Source organism: Euprymna scolopes, chromosome 12 (genome assembly GCF_053919585.1).
Source record: "Euprymna scolopes isolate OS-2025 chromosome 12, ASM5391958v1, whole genome shotgun sequence".
NCBI classification, from domain to species: domain Eukaryota; kingdom Metazoa; phylum Mollusca; class Cephalopoda; order Sepiida; family Sepiolidae; genus Euprymna; species Euprymna scolopes.
The window spans coordinates 136,224,501-136,245,385 of NC_136493.1; the positions used below are offsets into that span (position 1 = coordinate 136,224,501).

The window sequence follows — 20,885 nt, forward strand, 5'->3', positions numbered from 1 at the left end:
AAAATGATATATAAAGTAAAGGAAAACTTATTTGAAAATACATTATTTAAAATCTAAATAAAAAATTCCGCAAGAACTTTCCGCTCAACCTAATATCATGAAATATCACACAAATTTAAACGTAGTAAAATTTATAAATAAAGCAAGTATCAAATTCTAAATGTATGTAATTTTATCTTTGTTCTCTATCCAGGGTGCTTGCATAACGGAATACATTACAGAATTAAGCAAAAGTTTTGGAACAAATGCAATCTTTGCACTTGCATTAGTAAGGGTTTCCACAGTTGTTCCAGAATGTCCTGCCAAGCAAACGGTAAGTAAAACCCTACTCTTTATTTTGAATAAAGCTACCACCAAAAATCTTATATCAACATAGTCAGTACGACAATAAACTTATTTTCGAGTTTTCCATATTTTAATCCTGTAAAAACAAATAACAATATCATTAAACTAAAAAAATAAGGGTAACAAAATTATAAAATCAAATAATGTACACAATTCTATAAGCATTTTGCAATTTGATATGCACTCATGTGCGCAGTAGCAGTGCAAACATTAATATGTTACATTTTTGCCTTTATTTCGTATTTTCAATTTTTATTATTTTTACTAATTGTTATTAATATTTATATTATTATTAGTAATAGTATTCTTATTATTAGTATTCTTTTTATTCTATTATTAGTATTCTGATTATTTCTACTGTTGGCTGTTTTATTGTTACAATAGTACTTATGCTTATTATTTGTCTTACCGTTATTAATATTAGTATTAACATTGCCGTTTCATTTCTTAACATTACTTCTAGCATTTAATATTTTAGTTATGTAATTAGTATTACTATTATCTCTGTGGTTATTTTAGTATCATTATGAGTATTGTTATCAGTAGTGTCATTATTATTTGTTTCATATTTTTTCCCGGTATTACTATTATCATTAGCATCATTATTACTCTTTTTCTTCTTACTATTATGAAAAAATGTTATTACTATAAGTAGTAAGGGTATTATTATTACAATTTTACTAATATTGATCTTTGTATTAATATGCTAACGTTAAAATCGTGTAGTATTATTTATTACTTCTAGCTTAGGCTTGGATACTGAAATTTTGTCACTTACTCGGAATCCTCGGGCAACCCTGGGACACAGGTAGGCTAGTTCTGCATAGAATAAAGTTATGATTTCTATTTGGAAATAAGCTATAACTGAAAATCCTACAATGAGATAACTAGTACTATAATAAACTGTAAGATTTATTCTCGAGTTTTTACATATTTTAATATATAAAAAAGAACAAATAATAATATCATTAAATGATTATTAAAACATTACAAAATTACGTATTTACAAAATTAAGAAATGTATATAATTTTAAATGTATATTGAAAATGTTTATATTTGTTTTCAATCCAGTATGTTGGTATAACGGAAAGAAGTACAAATATGGAATAAAGCTCTGGATAAATTGCAATCGATGCACATGCCGTCGTAACGGTCAATTCGATTGCACCAGGAATTTCTGTCTGCCCTACGGTAAATAAAATTATTCCATTTATTGACAATAAAGCTAACCACGAATCAGAGATTAACTGTATAACATTTCTGGATTAACTTTTGAATTTTTTCATATAGTTATTCTATGAATATAAAAGCGAAAATGTTTATGTGTGTGTGTGTGTGTGTGTGTGTGCGCATTTTCGTGTATGCCCAAGAAAGGCTTTTTTCTGAGAAGTGATCGGTCGCCTCACAACTTCTTAAAACTTTTTATATCGCGCCTAAATGATAATATCTACGACTTAACAACCAGTGTCGCATTTCTATTTAATTTGCCCGACTTTGAAAAGATAAATATTCAACAATTTTCGATCGCCGCATGTGCACTAAGCTTTTTCGTATAAAAAAAAGAAGCGAACAGACTCGCGGTAAATCCCTTTTTTCGGGGAGCTGGTTTAACTCCACTTTAAAAACGACCTCGTGTCACATTTTGCATTGGTGGGAAAGTAAATAGATACTAATAAAACACTGTCCCGCACTCAAAGTTGACGTCATTAACTCGTCAAAAACGGGCACCTGCCAGTCGTACATTTTTTTCACACTTTATTATTTTCCAACTGCGCGTCAAGGCTTCGTTTTTTTTTTTAAACAACCAATGATTTTTGTTTTCATTTACTCAAAAACACACACACACCTACAAACACCCGGGCAACACCAGGTACCCCCGCTAGTCTGCTATAAATATGGAAAAATAAAAAATTGAATTGAAAATATCAAAAATATTATAATACAATATCATAATAAATCTTAAAACTTTAGTAAATACACAAAGAAAAAATGTATAAATTTTATTTTACATATTTTCAATTCCATATGCTTTTCTTTTTAAGGCTGTTGGTATAAAGATAAACAGTACATAATTGTTCAAATTTTAAAAGAATTGCAATTAATACACATGCCATCGTCTGTATTAATAAGTTATATAGACCAGCCAGTAAATAAAATTATTCTCTTTATTGATAACAAAACAATCACCGGAAATTGGACAGTTATATTAAGTATCTTATTAAAATCTACGATAATTTAAAGGTTTTCAAATGCATAAATAAATGAATAAATAAATAAAAAGCAAACGAAAATATCATAAAATCATAAGTTAGAACAGAAGTTCTTCAAAACAATTGCATCAAATTTAAAATGTATCTTTCTTTTATTTTCTAACCAGGTTGTTGGTATAACGGAATCAATTACAGAACTAACCGAATATTCTGGAAGAAGTGCAATAAGTGCATTTGCCGCCGTAACGGGAGATTCGAATGTAGGAACAAATTTTGTCCAGCAAACGGTAAAGAACATGATTCTATTAGAAATAAAACTATATCAGAAAATTTTACTCAGATAATTAGTATCCTATTCAAATCTACGATTAACATCTGTGTTTTTTTTTACAAGTTTTATCGTGAAAAAAGGAAATAAATATATCAATAATTATCATAAAACATAAAATAAAGAAATTAGAAAATTAAGAAGTTAATTTATTTTGTAATTATAATCTTTGTTTTCTACTAAGGGCGAATTAGATAATTCGATGAAAGTTCTGGGAGAACATCCTTACATCATTTGTAGACATTTATGCTGACGACACTACCATTTATGGTAGCATAGTAAACGACCAAGTTCTCTCCAATTCTCTCTCCTCTGATCTTGAGCACGTAGTACAATGGGGAAAGGAGTGGCTGGTTACTTTTAATGCATCTAAAACCAAGCTTCTCTCTCTACATTATCAACATTCTGATCCACATCTGGCATCAATTGAAATGAATGGCTCTCGTCTTCAGGAGACCTCAAGTTTTGACAAGCTTCTTGGCTTGACCATTACTCCTGATCTTAAATGGAACACGTACATCAAATCTGTTGACAAGGCCGCTGGAAAAATGGTGGGATCTTTCTATCGATCCGGTAAATATCTCACTGCTGATGATATTATCTATCTATATAAGAGCCAGGTACGTCCAAGGATGGAATACTGCTGCCACATCTGGGCAGGAGCTGCTAGAAGGGACTTGTCCTGCCTTGATAGAATTCAAAATAGACTTCGTAGCCTCGTAGGAGATGTCCTTTTCTCTTCCTTGCAACCTCTATCTCACAGAAGAGATGTTGCGAGTTTGTCTCTGATGTATCGTTATTTTCATGGAAAGTGTTCGACTGAGCTTCAATCTATGGTCCCCCCTAGCCAAACTTTCACAAGAAACACTCGTCTAGCTATAAACACTATCAATAATTCCCCCCACTCTTTATCTGTGCCTAAACCTCAACGTAGATTCCATGAACAAAGCTTCTTTCTTAGAACTGCACGCCTGTGGAATTGTCTTCCGTTTTCCTGCTTTCCGGCTGACTACAATATGGTTGTGTTCAAGTCTAACGTAAATAAGTTCCATATAAGTTATCAAATTTACCGAATTTTCATTACTAATGATTACTATATTGTCCAATTTCTACTGTACACTCTTTAACTCTTATCATTGAGTGGCCTCTTGGCCTTGATAATGTGGTGATGCCTATGTAAAAAAAAAAACTACTAAAATTCTAAATATATCTCCTATTTTTTTAAATTTTTTACACAGTATGTTGGTATAACGGGAATAAGTACAACATTGGACAAAGGTTTTGGAAGAATTGCAATAGATGCATTTGCCGTCGTAACAGCAGATTCAGTTGTACCAGCAAATTCTGTCCACGAAACGGTAAATAAAATCAGTTTGTCCATTGAAAATAAAGTTAATTCCTAACATCGTACTCAAATATAATCAGCATTTCATAAAAATCTACGATTTATGTTAGTCGTTTTTCTATATTTCTATTATCTTAAATAGCAACGATAAATTTCATAAAATTAATATAACATTTACATTTCATAAAATTAATACAACATTTACATTTCATAAAATTAATATAACATTTACATTACATAAAATTAATATAACGTTTAAATTTCATAAAATTAATATAACATTTACATTTCATAAAATTAATATAACATTTACATTTCATAAATTAATATAACATTTACATTTCATAAAATTAATATAACATTTACATTTCATAAAATTAATATAACGTTTACATTTCATAAAATTTATATAACATTTACATTATATAAAATTAATATAACATTTATATTTCATAAAATTAATATAACATTTACATTTCATAAAAATAATATAACGTTTACATTATATAAAATCGTAAAAAATGTATAAAATATAATTTTGATTTGTATTTTTTATCTTTGCTTCCTACACAGTATGTTGGTATAACGGAAAGAAATACAGAATTAGACAAAAGCTATGGAAGGCCTGCAATCAATGCATCTGTCGTCGAAACGGTAGATTCATGTGCAGCAACAAATTCTGTCAAAGAAACGGTAATTATTATTATTTTCTCTATTAATAATAAACATAATCCCGAACATCATTTAGATTTATTTTCGATTTTTTTTTATTTTTGCCATTCACAAAGCAACTTAATATAATGCAATTCTCGTAAAACTTGATATATAATGAAATTCACAAAAATATATAAAATTCTAAATTTTTATGTTTGATTCTGTCTTTGTTTTATACTCAGTGTGTTGGCATAATGGGATGATGTACAGAATTGGACAAAAGTTATGGAATAATTGCAACCCATGCACTTGTCTTCGTAACGGCAGATTCCTTTGTACCAAAAATCTATGTCCAATAAACGGTAAATAAAAATATTTATTAACACTAATGCAAATATCGAAAACGATCTAAAAACAATATAAGATATTTTGAATTTTTTAGTAGCCTATATTTTTTTATTTTCCTCAAATCTCATTAAAATATTGTTAAATTATCATAAGACTTTAAACACCAGAAAATTCCCAATCTATTATTGGAATACTTTGAGGTGATTAATTTGCATATTTATTTATTTGCGGACTGTTATCCTCATCTGTATAGTTGTTGTTTCTCGACGTTTCGGACAACTATTCCTGTAGTCTTTGTCAGGTGGTTAACCGCAACAAGATAGGAATGCTAAGTCTTCATCCTTCATCGTCAGTAATTACTGCCTTCTATAGTTTTTCTTCTATCACCACGTTTTGGCCAACTAATCCTCTGGTCGGCTTTGGGTAGGATTGAAACTGCTACCTTCAGACAATGCTCACATGGAATCGTAGAGATACAGCGCCTCTATCCACTACGCCAGAACAATTGTTGGCCGAAACGTCGTGAAACAACAAGAATAAAGATTATGATAACATTTCTAAATGAATATTCTCAATGTATATAATCTAAATGTGATTTAAAAATTTTGTCTTTGATTATGCCACTACTAAAATTCCAAACATATTTCCCATCTGTTCTTTGTTTTCTACTCAGTATTTTGGTAAGACGGGAGAATTTACAAAATTGGACAAAAGTTCTGGATTAATAGTAATGGATGCATTTGCCGTTTTTTGATTTTTTTAAAAACAGATTCCAAAAATATCATAGAACTATTATAAAAAACTGAATGATATAATAAATGTAAACGATTGTAAACATAATTGGTCAAAAGTTCTGGAATAATTACAACTGATGCGTTTGTTGTTGTAACGTAAGATTCATTTGTATCACCAAATTCTTTTCATCAACCTCCAAATGAAATTATCATCTCTATTGAAGAGAAATAAAAGATGGCACTCAGAAATAATTTTATAAACATATCCCATTTATTTGCGATTTGTAATATATTTATGACACGATTGTTGACTGGGGGAGCACGTCTCGATTATCGGTGTCGTGGGGACGTCTATGGAAAGGTTATTATTATTATTATTATTATTATTATTATTATTATTATTATTATTATCGTCGTCGTCGTCGTCATCATCAATTTAGACTTGCCATTTGCACCTGCGCACCTCGATTGCAATGAGATTTTGTACACGTCTGTCAATCTCCAACAACGGATGTTCGCTGATACTTTGAGATGAAAACAGCACCGACTGGATTTTATCTCCTAGCGAGTACAAGGCAAGTCTAGTGCAAGGCCCCTAAGTGTGTGGAACTAGGAATCCCCCAATTATGCCTGTGTCACATATTGAACTATATTAAAGTAAATTAATGTAATCTTATAAAAAAAACGTAAAACACAGTAAATAAATAATTCATGGCATTCTAATTGCATTTAATATTTTCTATGTTTTCTTACACAGCATGTTGGCATTACGGCAAAAAGTACAAGATTGGACAACTCTTCTGGACAAATTGCAATTGGTGCATATGCCGCCGTAACAATATATTTGCTTGCACCAACAGATTCTGTCCATCAAACGGTAAATACAATTATTCCTTATATCGACAAAATCCAACTACGAAAATCGCATACAGATATACTAGTAACTTAAAAATACTTACTATAACAAATACATTGATGACATTGCCAATGCTGCCGCAAAAAAGGGGGCTCTCACTACTGTGCTAGAAAATAACTCACACCTGAAATGATCCTACATCCTAACAAAGCAAAATTTCGTTGACTCATGTTGCATTTTTATTAAATCTGGGCTGCTACATATATTACTAGTCTCTCATTCTTAGACAGGGCCCAAAAAAACAAAAAAAAACCCGGTAGATTTGATTATACAGGGTAGAACTACAAAAATGTCGCCCTAAAAACGGCATGATTCCATTTCCGTTTGATGAAAACCAGTTTTCTTTATTTGTTGTTGCTGACCATCTGCTAGTTGGTCAGTTGTGTACAAAGAGCAATAGGAGCCTTCTATCCTATATGAAAGTGACACAATGTTCAAAGACCGAGATCGAAGATGCACCGCTGTACAACTCATGCTTCATACCGATCCAAGTTATGACAACAGGACCATTGCCAGCACATTCAAAATACAAATCCTGACGATTCAACGTTTGAGGGCTGAACGAAGCTTCTGGCCACGGCTATGGTCTTTGGTGTGGCTTCAAGTGAAGGCCACATCGTGCCACCTCACATCTTCAAAGTCGGCTTGAAAGTCAGCACTAAAGTATACCTGGATGTGGTGAATTGTATGGTGACCCCCTGGTGCAATCAGGTGGCCGCTAGCAGTCCCTGGGTATTGCAGCAGGAGTCGGCACCGGACCACAAGTCCAAAGACTCGGTTTTGGCTTCAGAAATAGCGCTACGACTTTGCACCCTTTCTCTCACTGCCCCCTCCTCTTCCCCGACCGTAATAATCAAAAGCCTTGATTCCAGTAAAGCAACCGGCCCTGACGGCATTCCAATTATAGTACTTAAAAAACTTCAACCATAATTAACGCCCATGCTTACAAAACTGTTTAAACGTTGTGTTAAGGAGAATTGCTTCCTATCACCCTGGAAAATCTCATCAGTATGCCCTGTATTTAAAAATTCAGGTGATCGCTCATCTCCCTCTCAGTACAGGCCAATAAGTCTCCTGTGCGCCTCATATAAGTTGCTGGAATCTGTGTTAAATAGAGAAGTAATCAACAACAAAAAAACTTCTTAGTGACATACAATATGATTTCCGTTCTGCTAGATCTACAGCTGATGTGTTTACAGTTATATCTCATAGGATTAGCGAATCTCTCGACGGACGTAACCTTTCTAGGGCAATTGTTCTTGACATATCAAAGGTCCTTGATAGGGTATGGCATAAAGATTTATTTCAAAAGATCTCCAGCTATGGTATAGCTGAAAATGTCTTCTCAATTATTAATCATTTCTCTCTGATAGGTTCATAAGAGTAGTAGTTGACGGGCAAAAATCAGAAGCTCACAGTATTAATGCTGGAGTCCCTCAGGAGTCCATCCTAGGCCCAACTCTTTTGCTGATCTACATTAATTATCTTCCAAATCACATCCTTACATCATTCGTAGACATTTACGCTAATGACACTACCATCTATGGCAACACATCTAACACCGTAAACGATCAAGTTCTCTCTGCTCTTGAGCACGTGGTACAATGGGGAAAGGAGTGGCTGGTTACTTTTAATGCATCTAAAACCAAGCTTCTATCTTTACATCATCAACGTTCTGATCCCCATCTGGCATCAATTGAAATGAATGGCTCTCGTCTTAGAGAGGCGTCATGTTTTGACAAGTTTCTGGACCTTCACTCCTGATCTGAAATAGAACATGTACATCAAATCTGTTGGCAAGGCCGCTGGAAAAATGGTGGGATCCTTCTATCGATCCAGTAGATATCTCACTGCTGATACAATTCTCTATCTATATAAGAGCCAGGTACGTCCAAGGATGGAGTACTGTTGCCACATCTGGAAAGGAGCTGCTAGAAAGCACTTGTCCTGCCTTGATAGAGTTCGAAATAGACTTCGTAGCCTCGTAGGAGATGTCATTTTCTCTTCCCCTGCAACTTCTATCTCACAGAAGAGATGTTGCGAGTTTGTCTTTGCTTTATCGTTATTTTCATGGCAAGTGCTCGACTTATCTTCAATCGATGGTCTCCCCCTCGCCAAACTTTCACAAAAAATACTCGTCTAGCTGAAAACATTATCAATAATCCCCCACTCTTTATCTGTGCCTAAACCTAACCGCAGATTCCATGGACGAAGCTTCTTTCTTAGAAGTGCACGCCTGTGGAATTGTCTTCCGTTTTCCTGCTTTCCAGCTTACTACAATATGGTTGTCTTCAAGTCCAACGTAAACAAGTTCTTGATGAGCCGTTCCACTTAAGTTAACAAATTTACCGAATTTCCATTACTAATGATTACTATATTGCCCATTGACTACTGTACACTCTTAACCCTTATCCTCGAGTGGTCTCTGGGCCTTGATAAGTGGTGATTCCTATGTAAAAAACAAACCCGCTGGACCTCATTAGGTCATACGTCGATAACATCACTAACACCAAAGCCAGCCTGATTGTCGCTATCCACCGAGTATTTATCGAACTCCCGCTGGCGCTTGTGGAAAAGACATGCTCTCAGTTTCGAACCCGTATCGAGACGATAATTGAGGTTGAATAGATATCAGCTCTACTAAATAATAAACTTATCTTAACTGATTTTATCAATAAAAGTTTTAAAAAGCAGCTGTAGTGTTGGTTTCTTTAGGGCGACAAATTTATCGTTCCACCCTGGAGCAACAAATTCCGTCGACCAGCCCATAAATAATTTTTTTTTTCTATTGACAAAAAACAATTCCCGAAAATTATACGCAGATATAATCAGTATCTTATTAACGTCTATGATTATTTCGAGTTTTTCCATATTTTTAACTTTCAAAAAAGCAAATGTAAATATAAAATAATCATATAGTCAAAATGAAATTAAATTCATAACATGTATAAAATACTAGATGTATCATTATATTTTTAAAAATTTTCTATTCAGGCTGTTGGTATAACGGGATAAACTACTTTACTGGCCAAAAGTTCTGGAAGAATTGTAATCGATGCACCTGCCGCAGTACCGGAAGATTCTATTGTACTAAAAAATTCTGTTCACCAAACGGTAAATAAAGGATATTTTATTAAGAATAAAGCTATCTCTGAAAATCTTACCCAAGATTATCGATTCCCTATTTAAATCGGTTATATCAGTTTGATGTTATGTATATTTTAATCTTCCCAAAAAGCAAGTATAATACAATGTTTCACAAAATGTAAAACATAAAGGATTTACAAAATAAATATATGTACATATCTTTAAATGTATTTTGTATTTTCCATATTTGTTTTATGTGTTAGGGTTAACGGGAGAAGTACAGAATTGGAGAAATCTTCTCGAAGATGTATAATTTTTTTTTCAGTTTTTCATATTTTGATCCAAAAAAAAAGTCATAATTGTTATTCATATTATTTGTATTCCTCCGACTACTGTTCTCATCATGGATGTCATTTTTCACAACGTTTCGGTCGATATAACCTCCGACCTTCTTCAGATGTATCTTGTCGAACTCGGGAATGTTTCTGTCGAACTCGGAAATTTGGACGGAATTTCGAACGGGACCCTTTTTTTTAATTCACGAGGGTAGCATGCTCTTCTTCCGTCAGTTATGACTGGATAGAAGTCCTAAGTAATTCGCAATTGTATATTTCGGTCGCCCACACTAAGGATTGAACCTTCAACCTTCAGGAGAATATCATTCTTACAATTATTTTTTTTTTCATTTACTCTAACCTCTGCACCACAGTGACACATGATTTTCGAGTTTGACAAAATACACCTGAAGAAGGTCGGAGGTTACATCGACCGAAACGTTCTGAAAATGATACTCTAGATGAGAACAGCAGTCCAAAGATTCCAAATAATACAGATAACTTATCGTCATCTCAAACATTCAGAAACCTATTATCACAGTGTTAATTAAGATAATCATCTCCGAAAATAGTATTTACATATTAAATATTCAAATCTACTTCAATTATTAGTTTTTCTATATTCTTGTCCTCTAGAAATCTAATAAAACTATCAATAATTGTCATAAAAAAGTAAAAAATTAAGAATTTATTAAATGTGTACAATTCTGAAAGTATTTTTAATTCCTAACTTTTCCTTTATACATAGTATGTTGGCACAACGGCAGGACGTACAAAATTGGACAAAAGCTCTGGAACAACTGCAATCGATGCACCTGTCGCCGTAATGGTAGATTCGTTTGTACCAACAAATTCTGTCCAATAATCGGTATATATATATTCCTTCTTTTAATAATTATCCCTTCTATTAAAAATAAAACTAATTTCAACCATCATACTCAAAGATAATCATTATCTAATGCAAATTCATGATTATTTTTCGATTTCTTCCATATTTTGATCTTTCTAAAAAAGCAAATTTAAAAATCACAAAATAAAAATAAACATATGACAACTCTATTTAAAAATTTGTAGAAAATTCCAAATGTATTTGTTATTTTCTCTTTGTGTTCTTCGCAGGTTGTTGGCATAAAGGGAAATATTACCGATCAAGACAAATTTTCTGGATCAAGTGTAATCGATGCAGATGCCTTGGTTACAATTATATATCTTGTACTAAAAAATACTGTCCAGCAAACGGTAAATACACCATTCTATTTAAATTAAGCATATCTCTGACAGCGTACTCATATAATCAGTATCATATTAAAATGTATTTAATTTTTTGTTTTTCCAGATTTATTTTTCAAAATAACGAAATAAAAATTTCTACTATTATGTAAAAGCCACTTTGAGTGTGTGTGTGTGTGTGTGTGTGAGAGAGAGTTCCTCATAGGTTTCAAAACGGCTGATCCTATCTTTTGCAAATTTCACGCAAAGGTAATTTATAAGTCTGACAGTGATCTTAGATGTTTTTTGTACAGAAATTCATCCGATAAGTATCGAAAATCGAAAAAAATCCGACCTAAAAAACAGCTTTTTTTTATTATAGATAAAAAAAATTTACAGGAGAATTTTCATGCGTTAAACAGGCAAGGGAGATAATAAAATCTTTTATACATTAAACTGGCAAGGGAGATAATAAAATCTTTTATGCATTAAACTGGCAAGGGAGATAATAACATCTTTTATGCATTAAACTGGCAAAGGAGATAATAAAATCTTATAATAAAACAGATATATTGACATTTGAAAATATTTGGAGAGTGTTGCAGCATTCAACTACATATCGAATGATACCCTGTTCAAGTCCGAGGGCACCTCTCTATTTTATTTTAATTTTTTCTTATTAATGAGTTCAATTTACGATAAAAGAAGAAGTACCATTCAAAATCGCCGCTAATAACGTCTTCATTAAGTAGAAGTTACTTTTTCAGATCATTTATCGTCAAGCCCAAATATCAACTAACGTGATATTATAAACAAACACAGACAGAATTTGATGAACGTCATTATCGTTATTTTTTTTTATTACGTTCTATCTTTTATTTTTGCGAATTAGTCCACCTGACAAATTATTTCTCGTAATATAGATGATTGATTCTATAATAACACATATGCAATCTCCATGAAGTAAAATACCATGTTTAAGTGTAGTGTACGACCGAGCAACGCCGGGCGTCCAGTTAGTCTAATAATATTGTGTCACAAAACGTAAAGCATAAACAATAAAAAAAAAACTAAGAAATGTATACAACTGTATTTATTTTGTAATTATTATATTTTCATACACAGACTGTTGGTATAACGGGAAGAAGTACACAATTGGACAAGTGTACCGGAAGGACTGCAATACGTGTACCTGCCTCCGCAACGGTAAATCCGGTTGTACTAAAAAGTTGTGTCCACTAAAAGGTAAATAAAATTATTCTCAGTAATTACAAAAAAGCTTACTCCGAAAAGTGTATTATTTATTATTGAAAACCTTTGAGATAAGTCATTTGTATATTAATTCATTTTCGATTGTGCGAAAAGATTTTGCCAACCAAATGGCAAATAACATTCTTCTATTAAGAATAAAGATATTTCTGAAAATCGGACTTACATAATTAGCATTATGTTAAAATCTATATTTAATTTTGAGTTCTTTCATATTTTGTTCCCCGAAGTTGAAATGAAAATATCAGAAAATATAAACATCTTCGACATTATGAAATAAAAAGATGAAAGAATATTTTATTATTCGAATCCTTTGAGATGAGTAATTTGTTTGTTTATTTATTTTCAGACTGTTATCCTCATCTGCCTAGTTGTTGTTTCACAACGTTTCGCCCAAGTATTCCTCTGACCTTCCCCAGACGATTAACCGGGACGGGATAGAAATGCTGGATCTTCTAACTGTAAACTCAGTAATTACTGCCTTTCATAGATGTTATAGACAGAGACGTCTAGCACTTGCCGGTCATATTAGTTGCCATGATGAACCGGCAGGAAAGCTCCTGCTTTGTACCTCAGACGCAAAACAAAAAGAAAAAAAAGAGTTGGACGTCCATATGTAACACTGAAATCCATTATTGAAGAGGAAACTGGTCTGGCAGGATCTGAGCTGGTTGCTGCAATGGCCTACTGAGAACTTTAGCAATCGGAATTTGTTCATATTTCACCATCGCCTGCTGGCATTGGATGAAACAACAGCAACATAGATGTCAAATTTTGGTCAATTAAGGCTCTGGCCGGCTTTGGGTAAGATTGAAACCGTTATCTTCAGACAATGCTTACCTGGAACCGTAGAGATTTGGGGTCCGTGGTGCAGTGGATAGAGGTGTTGAATCCCTACGGTTGCAGGTGAGCATTGTCTGAAGATAGCAGTTTCAATCTTATACCAAAGCTGCCTAGAGAATTAGTTGGCCAAAACGTGGTAAGACGACAACAACTATGGAAGGCAGTAATTACTGAATATACAGTTAAGAGACTCAGCATTCCTGTCTTGTCGCGGTTAACCACCTGACGAAGGCCAAAGGAATAGTTGGCCGAAGCGTCGTGAAACAACAACTATGAAGATGGGGATAACAGTCAGCAAATAAACACACGGACAATGAATTAAAATCGGTATTTTATTAAAATCTACCGATGTTTCGAGTTTCACATTTTTTATCATTTAAAAATAAAACGTAAATATAAGATTACCAAAAGATATTGAACCTAATGTGATTCATAAAATATATGTAATATTCTACGTGTCTTTCTTAATTTTCTTCTCAGATTTGTAGCGTGGTGGTTGATAAAACCTGAAAAGTTACAGAATTTGCTAAAGTTCTAGTAAAAATTATCATTCAAACACGGTAGTTTTGATCATTTAAAACTGCTTTAAAGTGTCACCACTCACTCATATTTCGACCAAATTTCAAACAATTATTACAGTTTATAAATCACCTTCTCAGCTATATTGTGAAAATTTATTTTTCAATTTTCGTTCGGTAACACAAAAGTTATGATGAATGAAGTTAAAAATCATAAAAAAACTTAAGGAGGTGAGCGGTTTTTCATGACTGGTTTCCATAGCAACCATGTTGATTCAGCGACTACTGTTGCTACTAATTCACCGCTCTCGCGAAAAGAGAAGTAACAAGTGAAACAGAGAGAATGAAATAATGAAAGGGAGATAATTGAGGGGTTTTATTGAAAGCAGACGAGTACTGTACATTGTTATTACATATGTGTATGTTATGTTTATGGGGGGGGGCGCAAAAAATAAGACTGAAATTAAACAAAGAACAAGTGAATTGTCTAGAAACCTGGAAGAATCATGGATTACAATAGAAAAATGCGAGCATGAAAAGTAATATGGTTAAGCTTAAACATGGAAAAATAATATGGTTAAGCTTAAACATGGAAAAGTGAAGTAAAAAATATAATAAATTTATAACTTAAAATATTGCAGCATTAAGACTTTTTTAAAAATTCAATTTATAACATTAATCAATTCTTAATGTTGCAATATTTTAATTTATAAATTTATTATATTTTTACTAGAATACCTTGCCCTTTTCTTTTCCAGTTTTAACAACGGGTCCTTTACTTTTCCATATTTAAGCTTAACCATATTACTCTTATGCTCGCATTTTTCTATTGTAATAATAGACGCATCCGCTTTCGTAATGGTGGATTCGATAGTACTAACGAATTCCGTCTACCAAATAGCAAATAAAAGTATTCTGTCTCTTATTAGAATATGACTGAAAACTGTACTCAAAGTTAATAAGAATATTATTAAAATCTAGAATTCACACTATAAGTTTTCTAATTTTTATTCTAAAAAAAAGCAAATTCAAATGCAATGGAATCATCACAAAACTTTAATATGGGAAAAGTTATAAATCCAAAATATATAAATTTCTGAATTAATTTTTAATTTTATTGCTGTTTTCTCGTGAGGCTCTGTATCACGAGAAAAGTCCAGGGTTGGTCAGAGTTCTGGAAGAATTGCAATCGATAAATCTGTCGTCGTAATGGCACATTCGATTGTACCAACAAATTTTGTTCACTTGCCCGTAAATATAATTATTCTCATCAGTGAAATGAACAAAACGCGCTGATATTGTACTCCGTGATAATCATTATCTTATTGAAATCTAACTATTTTTTCGAGATTTTCAAATATTTATCTCTCTAAAAAGCAAATACATATATTATAAAATATCTTATAAATTAAAACATGATTGATTCATACATAAAACATGTGTGATTTTCTAAATGGATGTTCTAATTTTATCTTTGTTTTCTACATAGGATGTTTGTATAAAGGGATAAATTATCGAATTGGACAAAAGTACTGGAAGAAATGCAATAAATGCACCTGCCGTGGTAACCGTAAATACAGTTGTACCAACAGATTATGTCGAAGAAACGGTAAAAATTATTCTCTATATTTGTCAAATCGTACTTTACTAAAAATCAATATACAGCATAATCACATTGACACACCTGTTTCCGTTAGATCACTGGTCAGGCAACTTTGAACGTCGTCAATATTAAAATCAGTGGCGATTTGGAAATTTCAGCTTCTGTATGTACTTTTTTTTATCTCCATAGTTTTCAGTCGTCCTAGATTTCTCCTCACCACTCGTCTCAAGCAGTGCCGATTCAGGAGAAGTGTGGTTACGGATTGCGCAATCCTTGCCTCAATTGTATGCGCACTTACCCTTACACGGAGTATCCGTTGTCTTTCTTGTTAGAAATTTGTACTGTGGAATGAAAAACACTTTCCTTCTCTCTCCTCCTTCTCCTTCTCCTTCTCTTCCTCTTTCTTCTCCCCAATTCTTACTCTACGCTTTAATTTCTGAGGCCAATTTCTAAAAGCCAATTTTTAACGCCAATTTCGTATTAAAGTCAGTTGGAGAGGAAACATAGTGCATTTGCAACTCACATTTATATATTTCTTCCACTCCTTATGGTGGGTTTCACCCCAAATAATATAATTCTTCTTGTTGAACGACATGAACTTAAATTTATGCAATTCCATTTGTTGAACTGAATGCTAATTGCTATGCCAGCAACAACTGTGGAAAACCGCAGTTAAAAATCTTTTCTTGTATCATCTATTCTCCATTTATTAATCATGAACCTTTAGTCAATGAATAGGCAGTTGTGGAAATCGTTTACCAGGCTAAATACCGCCATTCTAAGGCCTACAAATTTGATAACATTTTTAACCTGTGGCTTTCCAGGTACGTGTGCGTGGTTCATTTGTAGTCCTATTTATGACGTGCTATTCGAAATCTAACTATGCGAGATATTACTCACATTCGGGACTTACTGGAGGCGATGATTTGGAGATAATATGTACACTAATAAATTCTTACATTTATTTTGTAACATTTTGTCATATTTCAAAATAACGATATCAGTAAATAATCATAAAAACGGTAAACATTACAAACTTGTAAAAAATTAAAATATATCATACAGTTCTTAATGTATTTTGTAATTTTTATTTATATTTTTTTATCCAGTGTGTTGGCATAACGGAAGAAAGTACAGAATTGGATTATGGTTTTGGATGAAGTGTAATCGATGCACATGCCGTCGTAATGGTAGATTCCATTGTAGTAGCAACTTCTGTCTACGAAACGGTAAATAAAATTATTCTATCTATTGCCAATAATGCTAAGTTCGAAAGTACTCAGAGATAAACCGTATCTTATTAAAATCTACGACATATTCTCCAACTTTTACATATTTTGATCCACAGGAGCAGGATGGTTGGTTGCTTGTTTTTTTTTTTTTTTTTTTTGTTTTACGGCATATCAACCCTTTTCGGGTTATTTAATGCCGAATCCAAAGATTTTCAAGAAAATTTTTTTAATAGAATATATTTGTTGTTTTCACGTAGGTTTCTATTTAACCCATAGTTGGGACCCTAACAGGTACTACCACTCCGGGTTAGAGTGGACCTGGGAGCAATGGTAATTAAAGGGTGGCTCCATACTCCCCAAAGCCCACAAGCTGGGGCCTCACAACTGGATATAGTTAAGGTCAACAGGACCCCCATTGAGGGACTTTTACCCTCTGCGGGGGGGGGCAATCGGCGTATTCTAATGCCCCACCGACAGGGCCCCACAGGAGAAGGAAAGTATAATAACATAATATCAGCATGAATCTTTAAGCGATCGAAAATTCATAAAACAATATATAATTCTAAACATATATTTACTTTTCTCTTCGCTTTTGACACGTCTCTTGGTATAACGGGTAAAAGTACGTAATTGGTACAACAGTTCTGTAATAACTGCAATGAGTGCACCTGCCGTCAGAAATATAAATTCGATTTTACTAACTGTACCCTACAAAATAACAAACGAGGCTGTAAAAAATTAACTTTCTCGGTGAAACTTGCGGAGTATACGCTGTTTGACGGTTATTATAAAAATGGAACGGAAATTTAAATTTCATTCCGTTTGAAATTCGATACATTTTTACATTACGTCTAACTCATCGTTCACATTCGACATGTCAATTTTTATAGGTTTTCGGGTAACCTGACAAGGTTAGGGGGTGTCCATTCCGAAAGCTGTTCGTAACATGGAGAAGTTGGGGTGTTTATTCGTTGTAAACGTACCCGGAAATCTATAAAAGCCGACATTTCCAATGTGAACGGTGAGTTGGACTTACGTAAAAAAATACCAAAAAGGTATACCAAATTGACTTTTTTTGTTTAAAAATTAAATTATTTCTTTTTTTGTTATTCAAATTATATATATATATATATATATATATGTAAATCTTTCGTTTTTTTATACATAAAAAGTACGATTGTTGAATGTTATTCTTTCGATTAATGTCGTTTTTGGGGGCGACAATTAAAAATAAAGATTAAACTGGAACGAAATTTAAATTTCCGTTTTTACAACAACCGTAAAACAGCGCATATACTCCGCACGTTTTACAACTTTCTCTATAAAAAAAAAGGGAAAAAAAGCGAACTTCAGAAAATATACACGGAATTAACCAGTGTCGCATTTAAATCTACAAGGTTTTCAAATTTTTCAATATTTTAATACTTCCAGGGAGCAAATGTAAAAAAAAAGTATATAAACAAAGTAAAAACATAAATATTCATAAAAAATATATTACAACAATTTAAACTAGATTACAATTTAATTTTGATTATTTATTAGGTTGTTGGTATCACGGCGTCAATTACAGAATTGGACAAAAGCTATGGAGAAATTGTAATCGATGCACATGCCGTCGTAACGGTAGATTCGACTGTACAAACAATTTTTGTCAACGAAAAGGTAAATAAAATTATTCTATTATGAAGAAAAAGACGCACGCAGATTATCAGTGTCCTATTGAGATTTACTATGCAAAAAACGCCATGAAATTATTATAACACTTAAAATCTATATTCATTCATAAATAAAAAATATATCAGATTTATATTATTTTTATTATTGGAATCCTTTTTGAGATGAGCAATGTATACATTTATTTATTTATTTTCGGACTATTATCCCCATCTTCTAGTTTTTGGTTCACAACGTTTCGGCAAACTATTCCTCTGGTTTTCGTCAGGTGGTAAACCGAGACGGGGTAGGAATGCTGGGTCTCTTAACTGTATTCTCAGTAATTACTGCCTTCCATAGTTGTTGTCATCTTACTACGTTTTAGCCAACTAAGCCTCTGGCCGGATTTGGGTGGGATTGAAACGCTATCTTCTGATAATGCTCACCTAGAACCGTACAGATTTAATGTCTCTTTCTACTGCGCCACGCAACTAGAAGATGAGGATGATAGTCCGCAAATAAATAAATATAAATATAATTTTGTATTTTAAAATTATCATTTTCTACCCAGTATGTTGGTATAACGGGATGATGTACAGAAACAGACAAAGGATGTGGAAGAATTGCAATCGATGCACCTGCCGCCGTAATGGTAGATTCTATTGTACCAACAAATTCTGTCCACCAAACGGTAAATATACTTATTCACTCTATCTCTACAGTTGTATAAAAGGAACTTTGTCTACGCGTGTGTTATAGTTCATTCCTTATAGATTCGAAAACGGTTTAGTCTATTTTATGAAAATTCACACAACCATACTTTATGTGCCTGGCAGTGTTCTTATATAATTTTTTTATCGGAATGTCTTGGGTAAATGTCTTCGATAAATAGCGATACTCGATAATCAAAATAATCCGATGGAAGAAAGAACAGGATATTTGGATCAAAGTTAATACCTTGCACAGCCTAACATCACATGTGCATTTGAGAAATTTTATCAGCGCATAAGCAGAAAGGCTCGAAATATAAAAGCAACAGTGGGTTTCTTTCGAAATGAATGTTTATATTTAAAGTAAAATGACACCATGATACTTGATATTTTCATTTAAATTCAAGCCATTATTCATAAAAACAATTTTAGAAAATCAGGTTCTCTACAGTGCCATGTAGACTACAATATATTGTGAGCTAAATCACTGCGAGGAGGGATGTGAAACTTCCTCTCAGTGCACCGCGATGCATCCCCAACTAGAGCAGGCAATAGATCGATTTGATTGAAAAATGGTCGATTTCACTGATTTCAATGACAAAAAAAAAAAAAATATGTGGATTGATCATCATTCAATCCCGGTCAATGTCGGGTCTCTCTGCTAGTTGACAATAGAGCTAATTTCGAACATCGTTCTGAATTGAATGTTATTAATATCTACGATTTATTTGCGAGTTTTTCTATATATTTTGAGCCTCCAAAATAGCAAAGAAATATTGCATGAAATTATTATACAACTTTAAAAATAATTCATACCTAGATAATATGCATAAAATCTGATTGCGTTCTTATTTTTCTATCCAGCATGTTGGCATAAAGGAAGGATGTACAGAAATGGACAAAAGTTCTGGAAGAATTGTAATCGATGCACGTGCCGTCGTAATGGTAGATTCGTTTGTACCAACAATTTCTGTCCACAAAACGGTAAATAAATCTATTTTATCTTATGAAAATAAAGCTAATTACGAAAATCGTTCAGAGAAAAATATCACATTTCCCAACGTTCCATATTTTGACCTTCGTAAAAAGGAAAGTAAAATATCATGAACTCATCATAAAAATTAAAGTCTAAAAATATTCACACACACTTATAAAATCTAAATATGTACTTTTTGCAGATTCTCTTATATTTTACTAAGCTTGTTGGTATACTTGAAGAGTAAAGACTTAGATTTGGAAGAATTATAACCTATGCACCTGCCACATTTCGATTTTTATAAATTGAAAATAAAAATATTATAAACCTATTAAAAAAAAGCTAAAACATAATGAAATTATATGTACTAATAAATATATATAATTTTAAATATATTTTAAATATTATGTCTTTTTTTATCCGTAAGTGAATCTATATAAAGTAAACAGTAGATGTATGTGTGTGTAAATATTTAACAGGTATATTCTTAAACTACTGATCACATACCACTGAAATAAGCAGGAAATAGTAATTATTCACCAATGATGGTTTATAACGAGTAAAATCTT

General features: G+C 32.6%; 1 protein-coding gene across 41 annotated transcripts in view; it reads left to right on the plus strand.

The window, feature by feature from the left end:
- The window catches only part of LOC145291506 (uncharacterized), a 351,327-nt gene that overhangs the window by 90,497 nt on the left and 239,945 nt on the right, over nt 1-20,885 (plus strand). For 40 of the 41 annotated variants that reach the window (XM_080137468.1, XM_080137469.1, XM_080137432.1 and 37 more), the window contains exons 27-42: nt 194-313; nt 1,418-1,537; nt 2,724-2,843; nt 4,123-4,242; nt 4,803-4,922; nt 5,126-5,245; nt 6,723-6,842; nt 9,876-9,995; nt 11,052-11,171; nt 11,423-11,542; nt 12,638-12,757; nt 15,632-15,751; nt 16,855-16,974; nt 18,520-18,639; nt 19,202-19,321; nt 20,205-20,324. In XM_080137468.1, the coding sequence (XP_079993594.1) occupies nt 194-313; nt 1,418-1,537; nt 2,724-2,843; nt 4,123-4,242; nt 4,803-4,922; nt 5,126-5,245; nt 6,723-6,842; nt 9,876-9,995; nt 11,052-11,171; nt 11,423-11,542; nt 12,638-12,757; nt 15,632-15,751; nt 16,855-16,974; nt 18,520-18,639; nt 19,202-19,321; nt 20,205-20,324 (1,920 nt within the window). The remainder of the gene's footprint in view (nt 1-193; nt 314-1,417; nt 1,538-2,723; nt 2,844-4,122; nt 4,243-4,802; nt 4,923-5,125; nt 5,246-6,722; nt 6,843-9,875; nt 9,996-11,051; nt 11,172-11,422; nt 11,543-12,637; nt 12,758-15,631; nt 15,752-16,854; nt 16,975-18,519; nt 18,640-19,201; nt 19,322-20,204; nt 20,325-20,885) is intronic. The other variant, XM_080137463.1, reaches the window with a different exon arrangement.